Source organism: Anomaloglossus baeobatrachus, chromosome 5 (assembly GCF_048569485.1).
Source record: "Anomaloglossus baeobatrachus isolate aAnoBae1 chromosome 5, aAnoBae1.hap1, whole genome shotgun sequence".
NCBI lineage: Eukaryota > Metazoa > Chordata > Amphibia > Anura > Aromobatidae > Anomaloglossus > Anomaloglossus baeobatrachus.
In genome coordinates this window covers 140042659-140070617 of record NC_134357.1, presented here as the reverse complement: position 1 = coordinate 140070617, position 27959 = coordinate 140042659, and the positions used below count along the sequence as shown (strand labels likewise).

Here is a 27959-nt window from a genome sequence, read left to right as displayed (position 1 = left end):
GACTAGTCTATTCTTTTAATGCAGGCTTGTGCGGCAAGGCGGCATTTTTCTCTGCACACCATGTTGGCTGATCGGAGATCCACCCATGACTGTTAACTAGTTAAATTCCACTGTCAATCTCTGACAGCTCGACTTAATGCACTGCGGTAGATAGCGCGCCGTTTCCTGATGCCATAGGACGCAATCATGGGGCGCCAATGGGTTGTTATAACAGCTGGCAGGCAGTCAGTCAGTCCCTGTCATGATGAAGTTCCTGTGAATGCCGGCAGGCTGCAGCATTCACAGGAGATCAGCATTTTTGCAGTTCAGAGGAATGCTAAAGCGTCGCTCTGAACAGCAGAAGCGATCGCATAGCGCACACTTGAAGACCCCTAAGGGGACTAGTAAAATCAATAAAAAGTAAATAAAAGTTTTTTAAAATATGAAAAAATAAAAAAAAAACTTTCTAAAAGTTCAAATCACCTCCCTTCTGTCCCATTGAAAATAAAACAATGAAAAAAATAGACATATTTGGTATTTCCGTGTTCAGAAATGCCCTATCTATCAAAATATAAAATAAATTAATCTGATCGGTGACTGGCATAGCAAGAAAAGGAATGAAAACACTGGGATTACGTTTTTTGGTTGCCGCAATATTGCAATGAAATACAATATCATGCGATCAAAACATTTTATCTCCCCAAAATGGTATAATTAAAACGTCAGCTGAGGACACAAAAAAAAAAGCCATTACTGAGCCCCAGATTCTGAAAATGAGAATACTACGGGGTGTTAGAAAATAGCAACAAAAGCGAAAAATATATATAGTTTTTTTCAAACCTCTGAATTTTTTTCACCACTTAGATAAAAGTAAAACTCACCGTAGACATATCTGTGGACTCATACTGACCTGGGGAATCATAATGCCAGGGCTGTGTTACCATATAGTGAACATACCATATAACGTACCATATAGTAAGTAAACCCTCCCCCCCAAAAAAAAATAAAAAACAATAGTTTAATTGCACTTTTTTTTGCAATTTCACCGCACTTGGAATTTTTCCACATTTTCCAATACACTTTGTGGCAGAATGAAAGGTGTCATTTCAAAAGTACAACTCGACCCGCAACAATCAAGCCGTCAGGACTATATTTACAGAAAAAATAAAGATATGGCTCTCGGAAAAAGGGGAGGGAAAAAACGGAAAATCGCCGGGTGGTGAAGGATTAAACCAGAGTTATGTCACACAAAATAATTAATAACACTTCCCACATGTCTACTTTACATCAGCGAAACTTATTTCTTTTTTTTTTGTTAGGAAGTTAGAAGGGTTAAAAGTTTATCAGCAATTTCTCATTTTTCTAACAAAATTTACAAAACCACATTTGAAGTGATGGTGATGGGCCTATATGACAGAAAATACACAAAAGTGCCACCATTCTAAAAACTGCACCCCTCAAAATGCTCAAAACCACACCCAAGAAGTTCAGTAACCCATTAGGTGCTTCATATGAATTAAAGCAATGTGAATAAAAAAAAGATACTTTTTCACAAAAAATATTGCTTTAGTCTCAAATATTGCATTTTCATAAGGGTAACAGGAGAAAATAGACTATACAATTTGTGCAATTTCCCTTGAGTACACCGATTCCCCCATACATGGTAGAAAACTACTGTGGGAGTGCATGGCAGGGCTCGGAAGGGAAGGAGTGCTATTTGACTTTTGGAACACAAAATTGACTGCAATAGATAGCGGATGCCATATCGCATTTGCAGACGCCTGATGTGCTAAACGGTGGAAACCCCCCAACAAAGAACCACATTTTGGAAACTAATTTCCTTCCCAAAGAATTTATTTAGAGGTATGGTAAGCACCTTGAACCCACAGGTGTCTCACAGAAATGTATAACCTTGAGCTGTGAAGATGAGAAAATACATTTTTTCCACTTACAAACTTCAAATGGTCCTTGCGATAGCATGGAGGCCTTGCATGCCCTGCAGGATTTTAATCCATGACGGCGTAGTGTTTTATGAACCGTAACCTTTGCAACTCTGGTCCCAGCTCTTTTCATGTCATTGACCAGGTCCTCCTGTGTAGTTCTGGGCTGATTCCTGACCTTTTTGAGAATCATCCTTACCCCACTAGGCAAAATCTTGCATGGCCAGAATGAGTAAGATTGACAGCTATCTTGTGTTTCTTACATTTTCCAATAATTGTACCAACAGTTGTTGCCTTCTCACCTAGCTGCTTGCCTATTGTCCTGTAGCCTTGTACAGGTCTACAATTTTGTTCCTGGTATCCTTAAACAACTCTTTGGTCTTGGCCATGGTGGAGAGGTAGGAGTGTGATTGAGTGTGTGGACAGGTGTCGTTTATGAGGGGCTACTGATAAGTCTTTGGCTTTGTGATCTTTTTTGTTTCTATGGTAATGAATGTTACATAACATGAAAGCCTTATGTGTCTAATATATGTTTTCAAAGTTTTGTGTCTGCTGCTTATGGCAACAGTGTTCTACGCACACGGGGAAACAAAATGGCGGAGTCTAATGCGATATTCACAGCAACTGAGAGCAGAGGAGTGATAAAATTCTTGTTTCTGCAAGGAAAGACGGCTAAGGATATTCATGGGGATATGTCGCAGACATTGGGGGATCAATGCCCTTCATATTTCACAGTTAAGAACTGGGTTGCCAAATTTAAAATGGGGCACTTCAGCACCAATGATCAGGAACGTCCTGGATGACCGAGAGTGGTTGTTGTTCCGGAGATTGTCGATGCTGAGCACAACCTCATACTGGAGAATCGACAAATTTCAGCCAAAGTAATAGCAGACATCATCATGGGGATTTCCCGTGAACGTGTTTGTCATTATCCATGAACATTTGGACATGAGGAAGCTATCTGCAAAGTGGGTCCCCAAATGTTTGACAACAGATCAGAGAAGCATGCAGGTGAAAACTTCCCGGTTCATTTGTCAACGTTTCCGGACTGATAAGAACTTCCTGGATCAACTGGTCACTATGGATGAGACATGGATTTATTTGTATGACCCTGAAAACAAGGAGCAGTCAAAAGACAGTGGTTCTCCTCATCCAAAGACGTTCAGGGTACAAAAATCAGCCACTAGGGTGATGGCGTTTGTGTTCTGGGATAATGAGGGCGTGCTGCTAGTGGACTACCTTCAAAAGAGTTCCACCATCAATGCAAGATATTACACTGAACTTTTGGACCAATTGAAGGCAGCTCTGAAGACCAAGCTGTCCAAAGGAATCTTGTTTCCTGCAAGACAATGCCTCTGCTCAAACTGTACAAGGGACCACGGCAAAACTGGCAGAGTTGGGCTTCCAGCTGGTTGACCACCCTCCTTATTCACCAGATCTAGCTCTCTCCAACTATCATCTGTTTCGAAACCTGAAGAAACACCTCAGGGGTATCAAATTTCACACCATTTCTGATGCCATGGATGCCTGGTTTGAGGCACAGCCGAAATCCTTCTTTTTGCTAGGCTTACAGAACTTGGAATACCGATGTAAGAAGTGTGTAGACATCAGTGGAGAGTGTGTGGAATAAATGTAAAGTTTCATTATTCTATCTCATTTCTTTCTGGGTAAAGCCAAAGACTTAGCAGCTCCTCGTATACAGGTAACGAATTCAAACAGGTGCAATTAATACAGTTAGAGTGCAGAGTGAGAGATCTTAAAGAAAAAAATAACAATTTTGTGGTAGCCAGCATTGTTGCTGGTTGGTAGGTGATCAAACACTTATTTCATGCAATAAAATGCACATTAATGATTTAAAAAAAAAATCATTCAATGTGATTTTCTGAGGTTTTTTTTTTCTATTCTTCACATTTCAAATGTACGTACAAGAAATATTACAGACCTCTCCATTCTTTGTAGGTGGGAAAACTTGCAAAATCGACAGTGTATCAAATACTTATTTTCCCCACTGTATAAGATAATTGGGTCTGCTCACCTGTAAAAGTTGTGTAAAACACAACAATTAAACCATATGATGTAAGGCTGCTGCAGATGCACGGATGTATGCTCAGGTACAGCAGTCGGCAGTAGATATAGAAACGCATGCTGACTGCGCTGCCGCTGTGGCTTTGTATTCTGGAAAACACACAAACTACGGTGATTTTTCCTGAAGAAGCTAGACCTGGCTTTGAAAAATGTAGAAATAAACTGCTTCCATCAACTCTTTTCCTGGGTCCTCCTTGTAGAAGACCTTCACGGCAGTGCAGAGTCAGCACGCATTTCTCCTTCTACTGTACAGTGCTGGCCAAAAGTATTGGCACCCCTGGAATTCTGTCAGATAATACTCAGTTTCTTCTTGAAAATGATTGCAATCACAAATTCTTTGGTATTATTATCTTCATTTATTTTGCTTGCAATAAAAAAACACAAAAGAGAATGAGACGAAAATCAAATCATTGATCATTTCACACAAAACTGCAAAAATGGGCCAGACAAAAGTATTGGCACCCTTAGCCTAATACTTGGTTGCACAACCTTTAGCCAAAATATCTGCGAACAACCGCTTCCAGTAACCATCAATGAGTTTCTTACAATGCTCTGCTGGAATTTTAGACCATTCTTCTTTGGCAAACTGCTCCAGGTCCCTGAGATTTGAAGGGTGCCTTCTCCAAACTGCCATTTTGAGATCTCTCCACAGGTGTTCTATGGGATTCGGGTCTGGACTCATTGCTGGCCACGTTAGTAGTCTCCAGTGCTTTCTATCAAACCATTTTCTAGTGCTTTTTGAAGTGTGTTTTGGGTCATTGTCCTGCTGGAAGACCCATGACCTCTGAGGGACACCCAGCTTTCTCACACTGGGCCCTACATTATGCTGCAAAATTTGTTGGTGGTTTTCAGAATTCATAATGCTAATGCACACGGTCAAGCAGTCCAGTGCCAGAGGCAGCAAAGCAACCCCAAAACATCAGGGAACCTCCGCCATGTTTGGTTGTAGGGACCGTGTTCTTTTCTTTGAAGGCCTCTTTTTTTTTTCCTGTAAACTCTGTTGATGGCTTGTCTTAAAAAGCTCTACTTTTGTCTCATCTGACAGAGAACATTCTTCCAAAACGTTCTAGGCTTTCTCAGGTAACGTTTGGCAAACAGCCTGGCTTTTTTATGTCTAGGGGTTAGAAGTGGGGTCTTCCTGGGTATCCTACCATACAGTCCCTTTTCATTCAGACGCCGACGGATAGTACGGGTTGACACTGTTGTACCCTCAGACTGCAGGGCAGCTTGAACTTGTTTGGATGTTAGTCGAGGTTCTTTATCCACCATTCGCACAATCTTGCGTTGAAATCTCTCATCAATTGTTCTTTTCCTTCCACATCTAGGGAGGTTAGCCACAGTGCCATGGGCTTTAAACTTCTTGATGACACTGCGCACCGTAGACACAGGAACTTTCAAGTTTTTGGAGATGGACTTGTAGCCTAGAGATTGCTCATGCTTCCTCACAATTTGGATTCTCAAGACAGTTCTTTGGTCTTCTTTCTTTTCTCCATGCTCAATGTGGTACACACAAGGACACAGGACAGAGGTTGAGTCAACTTTAACCCCTTCACGACCGGACAATTTTTCGCTTTCCGGTTTTTTTTTTCGCTATTCTTTTTCTGAGAGACGTAACTTTTTTATTTTTGAGTCAATATGGTCATGTGAGGGCTCATTTTTTGCGGAACGAGCTGTACTTTTAAATGAAACCATCAGTTTTACCATATAGTGTACTAGAAAATGGCAAAAAAATTCCAAATGCAGAAAAATTGCAAAAAAAGTGCGATAGCACTATGGTTTTAGAGATATTTTATTCACTGTGTTCACTATATGGTAAAACTGATGTGTGCGTGTGATGCCTCAGGTCAGTGCGAGTTCGTTGACACCAAACATGTATATGTTTACTTTTATATAAGGGGTTAAAAAAATATCGGAAGTTTGTCCGAAAAAAGTGGCGCATGTTTTATGCCATATTCCGTGACCCGTAGCGTTCTCATTTTTCAGAATTTATGGCTCAATGATGGCTTATTTTTTGCGTCTCGAGCTGACGTTTTTAACGGTACCATTTTTGCGCAGATGCTACGTTTTGATCGCCTCTTATTGCATTTTGCGCAAAAGTTGTGGCGACAAAAAACATCGTTTTGGCGTTTGGAATTTTTTTGCCGCTACGCCGTATTCTGATCAGATTAATTGATTTTATATTTTGATAGATCGGGCGTTTCTGAACGCGGCGATACCAAATGTGTGTATATTTTTTTATTTTTTTTAACCCTTTAATTTTCAATGGGGCGAATGGGGGGTGAATTGAACTTTTAAATTTTTTTTTTTTATTTTTTTAAAACTTTTTATTAACTTTTTTTTTTTATTTTACTAGTCCCCCTAGGGGGCTATTGCGATCAGCATTCCGATCGCTCTGCAGTATCTGCTGATCACAGCTACAAGGCTGTAAACAGCAGATACGCTCTCTTTCTCTTTTGTTGTGCCGCTGGCACAGCGAAGTGAAAGCAAGTCAGGTGTAGTACAGGAGTCATCACATGACCCTGTGCTACCATGACAACTATCGGAAGTCACGTGATCGCGTCACGTGACTTCCGGTATCGGGCGGTAAGTAAATGTTTACCGCGATCGCGCTTATAATGGCGCTGTCACATATTGACAGCCCCATATAAGGGGTTAAACGGCACGAGCAGATAACGATTCTGCTTGTGCCTAGCAGGCACACATCTCAGCTGTGAAAATCAGCTGAGATGTGTGCCGATCGCAGCATGATGCTGCCGGCAGACCGCGGGCAGTAACATTATGACCACAAGGACGTAATTTTACGGCCCGCGGTCGTTAAGGGGTTAATCCATGTCAACTGGCTGCAAGTGTGATTTAGCTATTGCCAACACCAGTTAGGTGCCACAGGTAAGTTACAGGTGCTGTTAATTACACAAATTAGAGAAGCATCACATGATTTTTCAAACAGTGCCAATACTTTTGTCCACCCCCTTTTTATGTTTGGTGTGGAATTATATCCAATTTGGCTTTATGACAATTTTTTTTTTTTCTTTTCATTGAAGACAAATTAAATGAAGATAATACCAAAGAATTTGTGATTTGCAATCATTTTTCAAGAATAAACTGAGTATTATCTGACAGAATTGCAGGGGTGCCAATACTTTTGGCCAGCACTGTATATTTCCATTGGCAGATGACTGACCTGAGTGGAGGCTTGTGTTTTAAGTTTTTTTGTTAGGAATGAATTAAAGCTTTTATTGGGGAACATTTTATATGACATTTTGGTTCATATTTATCCTGTGCTCTACATTGAGGACTTACTTTGGGGTTCACATCTAAATCTCAGATGACAACTCCGAGGTATTCCATTTGACGAAAAAGCCTAACTTTTGTCACCTTATTTTTCTTTATGGTGTTCACTGAAGGGTTTAACTAGTGACATATTTATAGATCGGGCCATTTTGGACTCCATGATACTAAATATGTGTATTTTTTTTATTGTAGTTTTTACATAAATATAAGTGTTTATTTGGGTTTTTTTTTGGGGGGGGGCGGGTTATATTATTTATTTTATATTTTTTCTTACTTTTTTGCTTTGTGCCTCTATAGGGTTTCAACTTTTATTAGTGTGATCACTTGTGTAATGCATTGCCATGAACAAGCATGACAATGCATTACACCTGTCAGTGTGGAACTGACAGAACACCTCTTAGACTGTGCTCTTGACGTGGTATAACAGGTCACCGTAGCCTGTAGGTCGTCATTTGACCTCAGGTTTCCATGGTTGGGACCTTGTAATCACGTTGCAAGGTCCCGATCGAGTGGGAGGAGCCCCCTCCCACTCCAAGCCTCCTAAATGCTGTCATCGTTTTTGATGGCAGGATTTAGGTTGTTAAATAACCAATGGCGGTGCAGGCGCTGTCCCTGGGTCTTCTATCACTTAAGCTGAGCTCCCGGCGGCGATCATGGTACGTCTATATGTGGGAACGCACTGCAGTATAGGATGTACCAGTATGTCCAATGTTGGGAAGGGGTTATAGACTTATGTAACCATTTTCTTATTGCTTCAAAATGTTTAAAAGGAAAAATTTGCAAATAATTAATTTTTTTCTACAGCTAAGGCTGCTTTCACACTACGTTTTTTTAACATGCGTCATGAACTTTTTTTGCTGTAAGGATCCTGTCACTTTAAGTTTATGGGCGGGCATTGGAGTCATGTGATCGTGAGTCAGTGGAATTGAACGTGATAGACTAGGAGCCGGCATCTGACAGCTGCGGAGGCTCGTAACCAAGGTAAACATCGGGTATCTTGCTTGGATACCCGATATTTACCTTGGTTACGAGCATCCGCAGCTGCTAGGAGCCGGGCTGCCTGCTCCCTGCACACGTAACTAATGTAAACATTGGGTAACTAAGAGAAGCACTTTTCTTGGTTACCCGATATTTACCTTGGTTACGAGTGTTCGCAGCTCTCAGGCGGGGGAGAGACAGAAAGGGAGGGGGAGAGAGACAGAGAGGGAGGGGGAGAGAGACTGATCACGCCATGCTGGTTTCTGGGCATGCTCAGTAGAGCAAGCAGTATCCTGTCGCAGCATGCCAGCGTTCACATGCGTTTGCATGCAGTATAGTCAGGATCCAGCAATTTGCAGTATTTGGACGCAGCTCAAAAACGCTACAAGTAGCGTTTCTGAAAAATGTTAAAAAACTGCAAGTCGCTGGATCCTCACTATAACGCACGCAAACGCAGGTGAACGCATGTTGACGCGAGTCCATTGCAAATGCATTGAAATGAAAACGCATTTGCACTGGATGCGTTTTTGCGTTAAAAAAACGATCAAGACGCATGTTAAAAAAAACGTAGTGTGAAAGCAGCCTAATTCCTGCCATATTGTCGTGCCTCAGAATTCATCCTCAATCCTTTATGCTCTGGTTTGTTTCCCTCTCCACTGAGTCAGTCAGGTTCGGTCGCTGTCCTGGTTCTGAACACTTTCTGTGTGTTCATTTCCTGTCTGCTAACAAGTGTTTCCATGCTATAATTCAGCCTGCCTATCACCCGACCGGGGTAACTATGTCAGCCCCCTGAGTTTGCATTTCCCACTGGCGATATTTTTGAAGTGGACCCTGCTTAGAATTACAGCCTGTTTTCTAAGTTTTTTTCCCACTCAGATTATCAGATTATTACTTTGGTTTACCTTATTTTTACTCTGCAGGATTCTTAAGGAGGTACATGATACCCTAGAAGGCCACTTAGGAAGCAAAGTTCTGAGTGCCCGTCATAGATATCCAGGTAGGGTTTTTTCAGTCCTGCGCAAGAGCCTTTAGAGACTGCGCAGCTGGGACCTCTAGTCTGTACGAGAACCGGGCAGGTCAGATACAGTAGTTATGAGTTAGAGCTTATTTTATGTTATTTCCCTCGTGTGCATTACTACACACAACACATATGTCCTGTTAGTTTGCAAGAAGCAGGCAGTAATAAGATTATGGCTGCAAGATCTGACTACACAGGGTTTGATAGTAGTCTGTTGCCATGGAAACACACTGGTTTGTGTAAAAGCTTTATATACAAAATAGTTGGATATTTTTAATGAGACCTATTCAAAAGTTTCATTTTTGTTATTTTCTAGATAAATGGAGAGAATATGTGGTTACTCTGCAGTGCCAGGAGTCCAATTAAAATGAATTGATTTATTTCTACACGTTTCAAGGCAATCCTGCCCCTTCCTCAGGAAAAAATCATAGTATACAATATGCGGTAAAATCCGTTACATATACAGTGGCTTGCGAAAGTATTCGGCCCCGTTGAATTTTTCAACCTTTTCCCACATTTCAGGCTTCAAACATAAAAATAAAAATTTTAATTTATGGTGAAGAATCAACAACAAGTGGGACATAATTGTGGAAATGAATGAAATTTATTGCTTATTTCAAATTTTTGTAAAAAATAAAAAACTGAAAATTGGGGTGTGCAATATTATTCATCCCCTTTAAGATAACACTTTGTAGCGCCACCTTTTGCTGCGATTACAGCTGAAAGTTGCTTGGGGTATGTCTCTATCAGTTTTACACATCGAGAGACTTACATTCTTGCCCATTCTTCCTTTGCAAACAGCTGGAGCTGAGTGAGGTTGGATGGAGAGCGTTTGTGAACAGCAGTTTTCAGCTCTTTCCACAGATTCTCGATTGGATTCAGGGCTGGACTTTGACTTAGCAATAATAACACCTAGATACGTTTATTTGTGAACCATTCCATTGTAGATTTTGTTTTATGTTTTGGATCATTGTCTTGTTGAAAGACAAATCTCCGTCCCAGTCTCAGGTCTTTTGCAGACTCCAACAGGTTTTCTTCAAGAATGGTCCTGTATTTGGCTCCATCCATCTTCCCATCAATTTTAACTATCGGGAATGTCCATGCTGAAGCAAAGCAGGCCCAAACCATGATGCTGCCACCACCATGTTTGACAGTGGGGATGGTGTGTTCAGGGTTATGAGCTGTGTTGCTTTTACACCAAACATATCGTTTGGCATTGTGTCCAAATAGTTCGATTTTGGTTTCATCTGACCAGAGCACCTTCTTGCACAAGTTTGGGGTATTTCCCAGGTGGCTTGTGGCAAACTTTAAACAACACATTTTATGGATATCTTTGATAAATTGCTTTCTTCTTGCCACTCTTCAATGAAGGCTAGATTTGTGCAGTGTACGACTGATTGTTGTCCTATGGACAGACTCTCCCACCTCAGGTATAGATCTCTGCAGTTCATCCAGAGTGATCATGGGCCTCTTTGTTACATCTTTGATCAGTCTTCTCCTTGTTTGACATGAAATTTTTGAGGGACGGCCGGGTCTTCGTAGATTTGCAGTGGTATGATACTCGTTCCATTTCAGTAAGATTGCTTGCACAGTGCTTCTTGGGATGTTTAAAGTTTTGGAAATCTTCTTGCAACCAAATCTGGCTTTAAACTTCTCCACAACAGTATCACGGACCTGCCTGTTGTGTTCTTTGGTCTTCATGATGCTATCTGCGCTTTAAACAGAACACTGAGACTATCACAGAGCAGGTGCATTTATACAGAGACTTGATTACACATAGGTGGCTTATATTTATCATCATCAGTCATTTAGGACAACATTGGATCATTCAGAGATCCTCAATGAACTTCTGGAGTGAGTTTGCTGCACTGAAAGTAAAGGGGCTGAATAATATTGCACGCCACAATTTTTACTTTTTGATTTTTTACAAAAATTTAAAATAAGCAATAAACATTGTTCACCTTCACAATTGTGTCCCACTTGTTGTTGATTCTTCACCATGACATTAAATTTTTATCTTTTATGTTTGGAGCCTGAAATGTGGGAAAAGGTTGAAAACTTCAAGGGGGCCGAATACTTTCGCAAGGCACTGTAGGTACACAGCTCAAAAGAATGCTTCAAAACAGGAAGCGCTAACAGTCACATGAAATATCCAAGTTTAGAAACAAAAATAAAATGTAACTGACTAGATAATAATATATTTATGTGTATAGTATCTTAGAATGAATCTCAATTAAAAAAAATGTATAAATATTGAAGTATCTAAAACATGATATGTATGATCTCAAAAATATAAAATGATAAAAAGTATATATTTAAAATCAGTTACTCAGAAATTAACTTGTGTAGGGCCATTATTTTGTTGAAGAATTAGGCTGGGGCCACACGGGGCACTACTGCGATCCTCGCATGAGACTCGGCTCGCGCATGCAGCACAGCAGGAGCCGCGTGTCATACGAGTGTGCCTGCATCTGAGCTCCGATCATGTGAGCAGACCTCAGCTGCGGGGGGCGGGCAGGCTCTCAGGAGGGGAGGGAGGGATTTCTCTCCCTCTCTCCTCTGTAGTCGGCTATTGCCATTCTCGCACTGCACTGGCAGTACACCGGTGTACCGCGAGTGCAGTGCGATTTTTCTCTCGCCCCATTCACTTGAATGGGTGCGAGAGAAAGAGTCTCAGCTTTTCTTTTTTCTTCGTTTCTTTTCCGCAGATAGCTGCGGGATTTCACTCCATTGACTGTAGCGTAATCGTGAAATCCCGAAGGGAATAACGCAGGGAGCAAATTCTGTGCGTTTCATTGCGTTTTCCTGCGTTATTCCCTGCGGTATTTCGCGTTTTCGGGACATAATGTTCATCACTGCCTGCGTCTTGCAAGGAAGTGAAGTCATTATGACAGGAAGAGGAAGCCGTGCAGAGAGTAAACACACATTTATCAGACAGACATATAGTAAACACCCATATCGCACTCACACACAGACATATAGAATACACATAGAAATCAAACGTACATATAAAAATAAAAAAACTAAAAAAAAAAAAACGCGGTCTCGGCTGTATTTTTACCGTTCAGTCAGGAAAACGCACAGCGACGGCCCGGTATTCTCAGGCTGGGGAGGGCGAGGGTTAGGGTTAATGCCCCACCCCTCCCGCAGCTGAGAATATCAGCCCGCAGCTGCTCCGGGACTGTCGCATCCATTATGTGACAGTCCCAGAATGTCCCCGGTTTTTCCAGATTGCCGTGATGCGGTGGCAATCCAGGTAATAAGGAGTTAAATGGCAGCGGATCGCTGCCATTTAAGTCTAGGCTTTATCATGGCAGCGTCTATGAGACCGCTTCCATGATTAACCCGTAAGTACATTGAATAAAGCACACACCGAAAAATCCTTTATTTTAAATAAAACACAAAAAAGGCCCCTCTTTCACCCCTTTATTAACACCTCCCAACACACAGCTCCGGCGTAATCCACTGATGTCCCATGACGCTTGCATCCAATCACGACTGACACACTGTACAGAATGCAGCCTCCTAACGAGTCTGTAGAGAGGTAACCACAGGTCATTTCTCACGGTCGGTAATGTGAACACACTACCGCCGGGAGAAATGCAGCGTGTGCTCACAGGGACTCTATCTATTGATTATCTATCCATCTATCTATCCTTCTATCTATCCTTCTATCTATCCTTCTATCTATCCTTCTATCTATCCTTCTATCTATCCTTCTATCTATCCTTCTATCTATCTATCTATCTATCTATCTATCTATCTCTATCTATCCATCCATTATCTATCTATCTTATCTATTTATTTCTCTATCTATCTATATCAGAAGGAAATGACCCTTGTTTTTCCCCCTTCAATGTGCTTTATTGCATTGAATGCATTAAAACAAATGTACCAACCCGTGAAAAAACCACACCAAAACGCAATAAAACGCATGCAGATTTTGGTGTGGTTTTTTGCGTTTTTTTTTTCTGCTTGTGCGGTAATCTTTCAGTGCCTGTGGAATTTTCCTAAGAAAATTCCTTTTTCCAGTGCGTGCAGGGCCTTAAAAATATGTGAGATGCTGGGATGTGCGAGTGATAAATTGTTATTGTGACCAGCACTATGATATGTGTGATATCGAAGTCAGTGCTATAGTATGTATACATTAAAATATTTAAGATTAAAATCAATTTTAGTTTTTATTTTGTCATGAAAAAATTAAAAAAATTGTTTAAAAGAACAGAGAGTCCTCAGTGGTTGATACCTTTTAATGGCTAACTGAAAAGATGGTAATAATTGCAAGCTCCTCGAAAGCTTCCAATTATTACCATCTTTTCAGTTAGCCATTAAAAGGTATCAACCACTGAGGACTCTCTGTTCTTTTAAACAATTTTTTTCTCTACTGGCTAACACGGTACAAAGATATATTTTACTTGTATGAAAAAATTAGGAATGTTAAAAGTATTTGTTCCGTGAAGGGGTCAAGAACCGTGCGAGTAGTGAGATTAGAGAAGTTCACGGTCATTCAGCATGATTAGAGTTCAGCGTCAACACATAGCGTGGGAAAAAAAGGGAAAAAATTCCCACCAATACATTGCTATGTGGCCAGGTATTCTATTGATTACTAGGGTGCAGAGGTCATTTATATTTAGTTGTTTAAAAATATTATTAGTAATATTGAATTAATGTCTATTTTAATTTTTATTTGATATTTTTTTTTATGACCTTTATGTTTTATAGTCATTAACATGTCCATCTCAGTTTCCTCACTTGTGTATCTACCCAAATATTTCTTTACCTGAATCTTTTTCAATGACTAAATGCACCAAACACCACATTCTTCAACAAAATTATAACACTACACAAGTTCTTTTCTGAGTAACTGATTTTTAATATATAATTTTTCTAATTTTTTTTTTCTTTTTGAGACCTTATATATCATGTTTTATATACTTCAATATTTAGACATTTTTTATTGATATTCATTCAAAGGGGTACTTTGCACGCTGCAACATCGCAAACCGATGGTAGCGATGCCGAGCGCGATAGTCCCCGCCCCCCGTCGCAGCTGCGATATCTTGTGATCGCTGCCGTAGCGAACATTATCGCTACAGCAGCTTCACATGCACTCACCTGCTCTGCGATGTCGCTCTGGCCGGCGACCCGCCTTCTTCCTAAGGGGGCAGGTCGTGCGGCGTCACAGCAACGTCACACGACAGGCGGTCAATAGAAGCGGAGGGGCGTAGATGAGCGGGACGTAAACATCCCACCCACCTCCGTCCTTCCGCATAGCCGGCGTGAGCCGCGGTGACGCAGGTACGCTGATGTTCCTCGCTCCTGCGGCTTCATACACAGCGATGTGTGCTGCCGCAGGGGAATGAGGAACAACATCGTAACGTCGCTGCAGCGCAATTATGAAAATGTCGGACACTACACCGATATGATTACGACGCTTTTGCGCTCGTTAATCGTATCATAAACGATTTACACACTACGATATTGACAGCGACGCCGGATGTGCGTCACTTTCGATTTGACCCCACCGACATCGCAGCTGCGATGTCGTAGTGTGCAAAGTACCCCTAAGATACTATACACATTATAATCCATTTATCTAGTCACTTTCATTATATTTTTCACTATCGTTTGTTTCTGAACTCGGACATTCCATGTGACTGTATAGCACGTCTTGTTTTGGCGCATTGTTTTGATTTGTATACCTATATAGCGGACTTTACTGCATATTGCATACTATGATGTATCCTGAGGAAGAGGCAGAATTGCCTTGAAACGTGTAAAAATAAACAATTTGACTTTCAAGGGAACCTGTCACTAGGATTTTCCCTTAAAAGCTGCGGTCACCACCAGTAAGCTCTTATACACAGCATTATAGAATACTATACATAAGTACCCAGGCTAATCTGTATAGCACAAAAAGACCTTTATTATACTCACCTGGGGCGGGGTCGGGTCCAATAAGCGTTGCTAGTTTTGGGTCCGGCACCTCTTCTTTTCCGTCTATCGCTGTCCTCCTTCCCAACTGTGTGGATGACGTATCCTACATCATACGCACAGAGGTCTCCATTGCGCTCCTGCGCAAACGCACTTTGATCTACCCTACTGAGGACAGATCAAAGTATTGTAGTGTAGTGTACTTTTTCTAGCACGTTTGTTTACAGTACTGTCCTCTGCCCTCAGCAGGGCAGGTCAGAGTGTGCATGCGCAGTACCGCAATTTCAGACTCTGTGTGGATGATGTAGGATGTGTTATCCACACGGAACTATGAAAGAGACAGTGATCACAAGAAGATGGAAGTTGCTGGACCCGAGACCAGCAACGCCCATCAGACCCCCCCCCAGGTGAGTATAATAAAGCCCTTTTTTACTTTATACAGAGATATTCCAGACTGCTGTATAGAAGGACTTACTGATGTTGGTTGCAGGTTATAGGGAAAAAACCTTGTGACAGGTTCTCTTCAGTTGGAGTCCTGGACTCTGTTTCTTCACGGCAGCGCAGAGGAATCACATATTCTCTCTTTTTATCTTCTACTTGGTGTTGGACGTCCGTGGATCTGCAGCAGCCTGTTTCATTAAAGTCAGTGGTTGTCACCCATAACTCCCTCAGGTTAGGAGGCACCCCGTTTTTTCTCACCCTGTGTTTCCAGTTAAAACCCTCTCTTTTTCTGCCTTTAGTTATTCTCTCATTTTTCGTTTTTCGTTTTTTTTTTAGTCTCAGGCATACTCACAAATTCTCTTTGAGGCAAGTCTATAAGCCGCTGTAAATTCGAGTGGCATTCTGGTACATAAAAAGCAATTAAACTAACTTTTCGCTGTATGACATCTAATATTTTATATGATTGGTTTCATCTGTTTGGCTGAAAGAAATTGTTTAAATTTAGATTAAGCAGTAAAAATGGAAGGCACAAGCAAAAAATGTTACATTTTTAATCACAGGAAAAAAAATGATTCAATTAGGAACCAATCTCCTTCCACCATTGTTTGTAATAAATTAATCGGGGGATTTTATTGTTTCGGCAATTGCAGTTCAGTGTGAAGCATCAGACTTATAGAAACTTTCCTCGGGTTTGTTTTAATCCTGTTTTAGAAAAGTAGCATAATATTGTCCACTTGTAATGAATGTTCCTTTAAAACAAAAAAAAAATAAAAGAAAAAAACAAATCCTTTATGTAACAAAGAAAGTAAAATCCTGTTGTCAGCACTAAAATTGTAATTCTTTTCCCTCTGCTGCTGTCATACCTTCTCTGCTTAATTAGACATTAATTACATTTCATTGTATGATTTGCATACATATTTAAATGAACATGTTAACAATAGATGTTTTTTAAAATATTGTTCTTTGATTAACCCTCTCGTTGCCTTGCTTGTTGTGTTAAGGCCACTTTACACGAAACGACATCGCTAATGAGATGTCGTTGGGGTCATGGAATTCGTGACGCACATCCGGCCTCGTTAGCGACGTCGTTGCGTGTGAAACGCACGAACGACCATTAACGATCAAAAATACTCACCTTATCGTTGATCGTTGATGTGTCAATCCATTCCCGATTATCGTTGCTGTTACAGGAAGCTGGTTGTTCGTCGTTCCTGCGGCAGCACACATCGCTATGTGTGACACCGCAGGAACGAGGAACATCTCCTTACCTCCAGCCGCCCGCAATGAGGAAGGAAGGAAGAGGGTGGGATGTTCGTCCCGCTCATCTCCGCCCCTCCGCTTATATTGGGTGGCCGTTTAGTGACGCCGCTGTGACGCCGCACGAACCGCCCCCTTTGAAAGGAAGCGGTTTACCGGCCACAGCGACGTCGTTAGGCAGGTAAGTATGTGCGACAGGTGTTAGCGATGTTGTGCGCCACGGGCAGCGATTTGCCCGTGACGCATAACTGACTGGTGCAGGAACACTCGCTAGCGATATCGATAGCTATATCGCTGTGTGTAAAGTGCCCTTTCATCTCTTGTAATTTGAACATTGTTCTGTTGCCAGTGGATTGGTAATTAAAGTCATCAAACAGATATACAACCGGTAACTAAAGGGTCAATAGAGAAATTAAGATTGAATTGAAATAGCTTTAGTATTAACCATGTGTTAACCTTCATATTAGATGGCTACCATGCACAGTATATGATGAAACTGGAAGACTGACAAAGTAAAATTGGCCTAGAATAGGGGTGATTTTCTCAGAGGAGCAATTTTGACAGATTTCACTGTGTAATCACATTTTTCTCTTGATTTTATTCTCTTTCCGATTCTTAGAGAACTTTCATTATTTCATTTCTTTTTTTTTTTTATGCTCCAGGTGTAGTGTATATAAATTAAAGTTTGCTAAAAAGAAAGGGCTTATAAACTATGGACAGGCTTATATTGACTTTTTTTATTGTTCTTTACATTTTTAAAAAGCTAAATATTCTTTGTTAAAAATTTCCTATAATTTTGTTGGTGTAGAGAATGTGCAGCTCCTGTACATAGCCAGCTATGCTGCTGTTTCTGATATGGATCAGAAACCACTAGGCTCTTTTTGGCTTGGCATAGATGTCATCTGTCCTAGCTGTTTTACTTCCATCTCTAACAGTAGGATAGTGGTAAAGTTAACTGCAGGGAGGGGGAGAGCGTTGTATATAGTCTGAAGAGAGGGAGGAAAGTAATAAAGCCATCCATACACATTAGATTAATGTTGTTCAACAATATAATATGTACAGGAGACAACAGCCAGGGCTGAACTTTGTTTTCCTGGAGATTTAGATCGGTGGCTGGCCCATAGACAACAAAGGACCACTCAGCCAAGAGATTGCTCCTGTGTATAGAAAAGACAGCTGAGATGATGGTCGGCTGAACAATCGGCCAAAGCATTGTTTGTGCGGCAGCCATATAATTTGTATGTGGGGCTTAAAAGGGTTGTCCAGGCTTGAGGCAAAATTCTGCAGTCACTCTTTGAATGCAGACTTGTGAATCCTCGCAGTGTGCACACTGTCAGCATTCTTTGGTGCCAGCACTGAGCGTGAGAGATCATGTAATTGCAAGTATGCTATATACGTACTGTACTTCTATTCACATATCGAGTAGACGTGTCCTGCTACAATCAAGTCACTTGTATTGAGCAGAGTCGCGTATGTCTTGTTGGCATGTGACTGCATGTATGCAAATTGCTTGTTTGCTCCCAGCATCGTCAACACAGAATCCTGACTGCACGCACACTGTGTACTGTGAGCATACACAAGGGTGCAGTCACACAAAGTAACTGCAGACTTGCGCCCAAAGCCTCCACAACCTCTTTAACAGGAGAGATGACACAAGCTATGCTGTATTAGAGTATAGATAGACAGTAGAGCACATTCATTATTGTCAGCTCTTCTGGGGAAGCGTAAGGCTGTGTATACACAGTGTGTTTTTTATGCATTTTTTTATTGCAGATTTGTAAAAAAAAACTGTCAGCAAAGTGAATGAGAATCTTGAAGTGTAGTGCACACATTTAGTATTTTCTTCTTTCAGATTTAGTGCAGAAAATAATCTGTAGCATGTCAATTCTTTCAGTATTTTTTCACCCATTGACTTCAGTTGGAAAAACATGGCAAAAACTTGCGTTATCACTCTGCATCTTTCCTGCCGAGAGATGCAGAAATTGTTTAGAAATTTCCTCAACCAAAAACTCCACTTGTGCACAGACCCTAAGAGATCACTCAAGTTTTTTTATCAGTGTGAGAGAGGACAAGAGAGCGAGGGGAATATCACACACTCAGTAACCGCTGTGAGGTAGCACGGTCGGCTGCGCAGCAGAAGACACGGGATCCAGGCATTAAGGTTCACAGCACACGGTTTTAATGTCCAAACAAAAGTCCATAACACAATACATGTCCTCTCCAGCAGAAAACTCAGGGAGTTCTGTTCACTCCCTCACACCCGGCACACCTGCCCTCGTTCCTGATTCTATTTAACCCTTCCTTCAGTCTGTAGGGAAACAGCATTAACCCTATAGTGGATTCACTTTCTATCATGGAGTGAGCACAACCTGGGCGAGACATACCGGCCGTCATAGATAACCCCGGTCACAGTCTCACACCGCCTAGAAAAGAGATTGTGCTGAAAGAAAGATGCATAAGAGCTAGTGAAGGTGGCAGCATCCTGGACAGACAGACCTCAAATCCAGCATGTATTACTGACCTGGCAGCAAAACACCAACATGAGGAAATTGTGAACCTAGGAGCGGCTGCAGACTGCTATAAGGGAAACTAAAACTGAATAAAGGAGCAAAGATAGTGGCCTGAAATGTAGGATAATTTCCTTAAATAACTAGCAGGAATGATACATACATCAGTCACATTGTTTCTGACTTGAAATGATCAAATATTTGTATTCTTTTACGACTTTCATATTTTAGAACCTAAGTGCCAAAATCTATCCATAGTTAGTAGGATAGGATAAAATTGTAGGGTTTTTTTTTTAACGACCCAACAAAAATGAGGTCACCTTGCCACTGGCTCTTGGGCTCACATAAAAGTTTTGTGTGCTAAGTATCTCAATTTTTACATGTTTTTTCATAGCATATTCATGGTTCCACATATCTTAGCACTGCAGAGTGCATGTTTCCTCTTTGTTACTATGGTTCATATTCAGTTTACACCTGTTCACATTAGAAAGATAGGCTGTGCCATCAGTCTTTTTCTTAAAACCTATCCATACTCTCCTCTAATATATACAGTACATTACTGTATAGGTTACACTGGAATCTCATCTTTCGTCACTTGCAGGATAGCCTCTGCTCACGTCTTTCTGGCCATCTCCTCTGCATTCTCTTCACCTCCCTCTTCTCAAAAAAAACAATCTCTCCAAAAAAGCCATCTTCAGTTTTCTTATATGACCGTAAACAAATGGCTTTTATTTGGGAGCCAAAGGTGGTCTCAAATCTTGGCATAAGACAGTCAGTAAGCCACACAATGGGTGGACTGTCCTGCATCAGCTCACGTACAATGGATCCAAGGGAATAAGGCTAAGATCTATGCTATAAAATATGATTTAATAAATGTATACCGGTCTGATGTAATGTTGATAACTATTTTCTTTCAGTAATTACTGGACAGAAACGCAATGGAGTTATTTCTGCAAGGACTCGCATAGAACTGTTAGCAGAGACATTCAGGAAGAAGCAGCCATTCACCCATTTCTTGTCCTTTCCTCTCAACCATCCAGAGATTCAGGATAGGTTCTTGCAGTTTAAAGAGGAGGTATTGGCCAAATGCTCCAAGGTAGGAAGTCAAATCATCTTTATTATTGCTTGACATCTTAAAGTTGATCTGTCACGAGTTTTCATAACAAACATATGCTAATAAATTGATGTCTTAGACCTGATAAGGCCAGTGTACTTAGGTTGAATTTCCAAAATGCCATGTCAGAATGGCTATACAGTGGAACCTTGGATTACGAGCATAATTGGTTCCTGGAGTGAGCTCTTAAACCAAGTTACTTTTATATCAAAGTGAATTTTCCCATAGGAAATAATTAAAACACATACAATTCGTTCTACAACCCAACAATATGTACTGTATTTATACAAACTTATTACAGTAATACAAACTAATGTACTGTATTCATATAAAATTATCACAGTACACTAATCCAAAATACTGTACAGTAAAAAACATATAAAGCAAATTATACTGCACGTTAGCTTAAAATAGAATAGTTGGTGTGTGAGAGGTAAAGTATAAGCAATGTGCTGTACTGTTAGCAGAAAGTACAATACTGTATCCACAAATTCAAATTGATAGACATGCTGTGTAGTATATACTGTACTGTACAATGTTATACTGTATACAGTACATATGTACAGAAATTTACCTCGAGAGCGGGTCAGAGCATGGTGAAAGGACAGAATCTGAAGTGTGTACGGTGAGTATTTGCTCTTCTTGCAAATCATTGCTCTCAAACCAAGTTACACATTTGTAAAAAGCTTTGCTTGTCTTGCAAAACGCTGTCAAACCAAGTTACTCTTAAACCAAAGTTCCACTGTATAAAACTTATTTAAGGGGTTGTCTCAGAGTTTTAAATAGGTAAAATTGCAAAGTGCTTGAGAAAAAAAGAAACTCTACAATGTACCTCAGGTAAAAAACCCTCCCCATTCTCAAAGACGTAGGAATTTTTAATGTTATAATTTACTCCTCATTACCTAGGTTAGTGGTTACTGAGCAGTCTGGTATCCCAGCAGTTGCAGTCTTGGATCTGGCCTGTTCAGGGTCCTGCACTACTCTGACACTGCAGAGGCTTAACCATGCCGCCGGTTCACACTGTAAGTTGTCAGTCATCGGGAGAAAATTACCATCCCCACCCCAGAAAGCAGGAAACTGGGAGGCTGCGGAACATTATGCTCCTGTAAAATGAAGATGGATACAAACCCTTTAAGTTTAACCTTAATCGCCGCCCACTAATCCTGATTTTCAGTGTCCCTCCTCCCTGCTGCTGAGATCTCACACTTCTCAGTATAAGATGCGGCTGTCAGGCTGGATGGATGGAGACTATATACACTTGGACTCATGTGCTCTCACTGCGCTGTGAGTGCATTGTGAAAACAACACAATACAAATGTTTGTTGTTTTGTCACTTTATAGCTGGATTCATAAAATGTTCATCTTAAAGGCGGTCAGGTGATTTTGTAGTACAGTATTAATGTTATCTTTAAATAGGGGTTAAGGACACCTTTCAGGATCAGTAAGTTTTATGGCTCTACCTGTTCTGTTCTGTAAACGCTGTAGAATTCATTGTGACCTAGTAGTTAGTCAAGTGTGTATATAAATATATTTACATATGCACTTCCCCACCTCTCAGTGCATTCACTATCACTGCTGAGAGGTGGGGGCAGCAGTGCAAATTCATTTCAGATTTATTATCCCTGATACCAGCACTGAGAGGTGGGAGGGGGAGCAGGGTACATGCAGTGTGTATTTACATATGCTTGACTAGCTACTACTTCACACTGAATACTATGGAGCTTACAACAAGATAACAGGAAGAGCTAGAGCTATAAAACTTATTGATTTTGAAAGGTCTCCTTAAGCCCTATTTAAAGTTAGCACCAGTATTGTACTGCAAAATCACCTGACAAATTTCCTTCAATATCAGGATTATACAACCATTCTGACATGGATTTTCACAGTAAGTATTCCAGTCTTGTGAGTTCTTAGCAATCTGTTTAATAATGTTTCCAGTTTGTAGTCTAAAATCTGGTAACAGATCATCTTTAAACTCCATATGATCCTGTTAGTATGTAGTTTTCTGTGTCTTTTAATTAGTATCTATCACTAGTATGTGTATGCCTCTTTTATTTAAGGAAAGAGTAGGGTCATTCCACATCAAGTGGACCAGTTTTAAAAATCGTCCCCACTCGACCTCCGATTTTGTTGAAAATTTATAAGGATGTACATGTATGTTTGAAAAGAGGATCTGTAAATTTTTAGGGCCAGATCTCAAATACATTGGGCACTGTTGACCTTTCACTGGAGGTTCCACCAAGCCTGCGGCTTCAGCTGAGAGGATTTTTCAAACTTTGGCACATAGCCATTAGAGTTCTATACTGGCTATGATGCTGAAATTTGGCATACTAGCTCAACTTTTGCTGCTAAACACGATAAAATTATTTCCGGCTATGACAAAACAATATTTCGGCCGCAATTTTGTGTCAAAGTAGCTTGTAATACGCCTCGCATAAAATTTATGCCTAACTTTGCCCATATATAACTCAAGACCAAAAACCAATAGTAACTGGTGCTTTGCCCTGTACAACAAACATCTACATGACTTTGCATTGCTGCAATATCACGGTCAAAGCATATGTATTTGTGGAAATATTCACACCCACATATGATGACAAACTTAAAAAAAACGAATTTGACCTATTTTTAGGTTACATTTCTCAAAAAGGGTACCCCTAAAATATATTAATTCTGATATCATTAGAAAGAGCACATTTTTCTCTACAAGGATCATTAGTTTTTTTTTGGAGTCTCTCAGTTTAAGAAAAGAAAAATGCCACTGCACGACTCAAACCCTTGCGTTGGTCCATGGTGGTTATACCACAACCAATTCCCTAAGAATTGGTCTTATAATCCTATTAAGAATTGTAATAATGCTGTCTTTCGAGAATTGGCAGCCCCATCGCCTAGGAGCCATGGCTGATAGCCATGCAAGGCAAGCCGCGGGCGGTCTCTTTATCGCAGGTTCCGAAGCCTGAGGATGGGTGTCTTTGCCTAGGATCCCAAGCCTAATATTGGGTATCTTTTGTTGGTTCCCAAGCCATAATGTTCAGTCTGGAATTGTTGCTGAATTTGCAACATAATCGGTTCAGAGAAGCTGTATTGTCGGCCCATTGCTGTTGCAGCTGGTGCTGGAATTATTGCAATGATTGACTGCTCGGGAATCCAGCATGTATCATTTCTCACAGGCCAGTGAAGGAAGCTAGCTGGTCCATGAGGATGCATAAAATTTATTAATGCATCATGGTCGTTGACTGAAATTTCAGAAATATTTCCAATCCACCAGTTCCTATTGTAAATGCAGGCAATGTATTGCCCTGGCTGGAGGTTTGCAATTGGCACAAAAGGCATTTCTGATCTGACAGATCTATCTACATGGGCAATGAAAGATGATGGGTCATTTGACACCCTTGAAATGCGAAACTTTTTGTCATCAATTGGCACAAACTGGTGATTTTCTCTTGTTCCAGCAATTGTATGTCCATCTTTGAACCTTTTCTTCTTGAACTACCCCTATGTCGTCAATTTTTTCTTTTGGAACAAAAAAAAACATGATTCCATGCAGTTGCTCGTTGCAAAAGTTGATTAAATCCACCGGGGTCAGTATTTGGTTTTCAGTTGGGCGTTGAAGACTGGCACGAGCTGCCAACCTCTTTGCTGTCTTTCCAATTCCATCACAGGGCGACTTTCCATGACTGGTACCAAAAAAATTCCATTCAGCGCTGATATTGAAATCAGCATTGTGGTGGCACAAGTTGAGAAAATTTTTGAAATTTTTGTACTGGGCTGCAGATCCATCACTGAAGTAGTGGATATGACGAATCCCATAGATGAGTCTTGAGATACTCCACAATTACTGTTAAGAAAGTGTGGACTGCAACTGTGTCATGTCGTGAGCAATCACTGATTAGTTATTATTAGTTATTATTATTAGTCAATAACTTTTCATAAATAAAAAGGTGTATAGGTTTTTGATTATAATAGACATTGCTAGCAACAATACAACTCTGTAACATGTGAGAAGAATCTGAAAATCAAACACAAAATCAATGCATTACGCGCATAAATAACACCATGTTCAGTGGCATTTTTCTTTTCTTAAACTGAGAGACTCCAAAAAAAAAATCCAATGATCCTTGTAAAGAAAAATGTGCTCTTTCTAATGATATCAGAATTAATATATTTTAGGGGTACCCTTTTTGAGAAATTTGACCTAAAAATAGGTCAAATTCGGGTTTTTTAAGTTTGTCATCATATGTGGGTGTGAATATTTCCACAAATACATATGCTTTGACTGTGATATTGCAGCAATGCAAAGTCATGTAGATGTTTTGTGTACAGGGCAAAGCACCAGTTCCTATTGGTTTTTGGTCTTGAGCTATATATGGGCAAAGTTAGGCATACATTTTATGCGAGGCATTTTACAAGCTACTTTGACACAAAATTGCGGCCGAAATATTGTTTTGTCATAGCCGGTAATAATTTTATCGTGTTTAGCAGCAAAAGTTGAGCTAGTATGCCAAATTTCAGCATCATAGCCAGTATAGAACTCTAATGGCTATGTGCCAAAGTTTGCAAAATCCTCTTAGCTGAAGCCGCAGGCTTGGTGGAACCTCCAGTGAAAGGTCAACAGTGCCAAAAGAATTTGAGATCTGGCCCTAAAAATTTACAGAACCTCGTTTCAAACATACATGTACATCCTTATAAATTTTCAGCAAAATCGGAGAAGGTCGAGTGGGGACCACTGGTCCACTTGACATGGAATGACCCAATAGCCAGCCATATACTAAAACTTTACTAAATAACCATACTTAAAAATATTAAAAATAATAAATCTTTTCCTAAACTGACTCAAAAAGACCGAGCTTTTAGTAAAAGTAAAATTTTTGGGTTACGCTAACTCAGACTGCACTTGTTTAGTCAGAACAGCAAGATCTCACGATCACCGGTGAGATCTCTGACTGATTACAGATCCGGTTATTGAGCATTGTGAGTATGTTTCTGCTGGCTAGTGATGAGTGCTCTTTTAGGTGGCTATACACGCTAGGCTGAATCCACAATAATCTGCTAATTGTGCCAAGACATCTGTACTAGTTGTTACTGGTCGTTAGTTTGGCAAATGTTGGGGGGAAGGTGAAATAGAGTAGGAAATGGAATTTTAATATGTCTGACCCTTTGATCTCATGAGACGTAAGCCACTCAGAGGGGGATTACTTGAAACTCTTGACTGAGAACAAGTGACTGAAGTAAGCATGCATGCAACAGAGGCAGACATCTGATGCTCAGCGGGTCTTGTTTAATTATTCGATGACCACTTACTCAAAGAGATTGTACCAATTCTTTGTTATCCCCTATGGATAGGATAGTGGATAACTTATTGATCACTATGACCTCCATGATCCTGAGAATGTATGTTTCGTGAGCCCCTTCTAAATGGAGCAGAGGTAGAGCATCTGTGCCACAGCTCCATATATTGGGACTACCTGAGATGGTCATGTGCTAGTAGTCCAATGTTGAGCCAGTCACTTCATTCAGATAAGGCTCTGCAAATCCCCATTCTCAAGATCAGTGGGGGTCTAGGGTTCAACAATAGAGCTGATCGAATTCCCCATAAACCGGGACCGGCGGATCACTGCCAGATTTTAGAAAGAGACCGATCCACTCCGGAATCCGATGCCCATATAAGTCAATGGGGACCATACTCCGGAGATTAAAAACGTTTGTGGAGGGGATAGGGGGGTAGGAGCGAGCCCGGCATACTCACTGAGGCTGTGTCATGGCGCACACTCCTTCCGGGTCACGCTTTTACCTTCCGGAGCAGACAATTCAATGTTCACTACTTTGCCCGCCCACCGGCACGTGTAATTGGTTGCAGTTAGACGCGCCCTCACCCTGAGTGTCAGCGTGTCAGCTGAATGCAACCAATCACAGGCGCAAGGACAGCCGGTGGGTGGGGAAAGCAGTGTATCCCTCGCAAGTGTGACCCTGGCTTTTTTTATTGAAATAAATAATTAAAAAAAAAAACTGTGCGGTTCCCCCCAATTTTCATCCCCAGCCATAACGCCGGCTGGGGTCTGGTATTCTCGGTGATGCGCTGTCAGTCTCGTGCGGGCCTGCCATGCATGACATCACCCGGCACAGTCTGCCGTTCTCTGAACATGAGCGTGTATGTACTGTGAGGTAGCAGTGTTCCTTGGGCAAAAACGTGAGGCAGCAGCGTGTTCACACCAACAGTCTATTTATTGTTGCAGCATAAATAGATCCAATTTCCCACAGTCAGTCTCTTCCGGATCACAGCCGGTGCATATAGACAAATCCTTTGTATCAAAACGTCTTGTTACCTTAGGACCTCGTTAACCGCAGGGATTTGTTTAGGGTTCTCCTAGGCTAACACTCTTGGCCTGTGTTCACTCCACACAGAGCCAGCTCAGCTCACACAGCATGTGTTAGCTTCATCAATCCTGGCTCTCAACTGAGACACACCCTGATGTGCTATGCAACATTTAAACTAAAATCATGGACATGAGGATTGCTACAAAACCTGGACTGAGAGGAAGGATCTGTCTCCCTGTTACCCTTTGTGCTATACTTCCCGTAATAGCTATAGCAAACTCAGAGGGTTTCCAGACACATTCTGGGGGACACATAGCGGTCTTCAAATATTACCCCTGTTACTGCCTCACATATCCCCCCCCTCAGTTCAAACGGGCGGGGTTGAACATACGCCAACATACAGGGGGCCCTGGATAGGGCATCCGCATTGCCCTGCAACCTACCAGCCCGATGTTCCACAGAAAATACGTGATACGATCCTGCATACCCATAACGTATTCCACCGTGCTTTTGTGAGGGGTGGGCTCCTGTTTCCAAGTTTCCTTAACAATATCCATCAGTCCCCGTGGATGTCTGCCATACAGTAACTCAAATGGCGAGAACCCGGTAGAAGATTGTGGGACCTCGCGGATAGCGAACATTAAATAGGGCAATAACATGTCCCAATCTTTCCCCTCTTTGGAGACCACCTTTTTCAACATAGCCTTCAGAGTTTTATTAAAACGTTCCACTAGACCATCGGTCTGGGGATGGTACACTGACGTGCGTAGCTGCTTGATCTGGAGGAGTTTGCACAGTTCCTTAGTAATTTTAGACATAAAGGGAGTGCCCTGATCGGTCAGGATTTCTTTGGGTAACCCCACGCGACAGAACATAGCAAACAACTCCCGAGCAATAAGCTTCGCCGAGGTGTGACGCAGTGGAACGGCCTCCGGATAATGCGTCGCGTAATCCATCACTACCAGGATGTGCTGGTGACCACGGGCTGATTTTACAATGGGTCCGATCAGATCCATAGCAATCCGCTCAAAAGGCACCTCTATAATGGGTAAAGGTATCGGAGGACTACAGAAACGGTGCGTGGGTGCGGTCAACTGACA

At 41.2% G+C, this 27959-nt stretch overlaps 1 protein-coding gene across 2 annotated transcripts in view; it reads left to right on the top strand.

Moving 5' to 3' along the window:
* ASCC1 (activating signal cointegrator 1 complex subunit 1) overlaps nt 1-27959 on the top strand; it is a 426175-nt gene that overhangs the window by 14417 nt on the left and 383799 nt on the right. For both annotated transcript variants that reach the window (XM_075348934.1, XM_075348933.1), the window contains one exon: nt 20348-20526. In XM_075348934.1, the coding sequence (XP_075205049.1) occupies nt 20348-20526 (179 nt within the window). The remainder of the gene's footprint in view (nt 1-20347; nt 20527-27959) is intronic.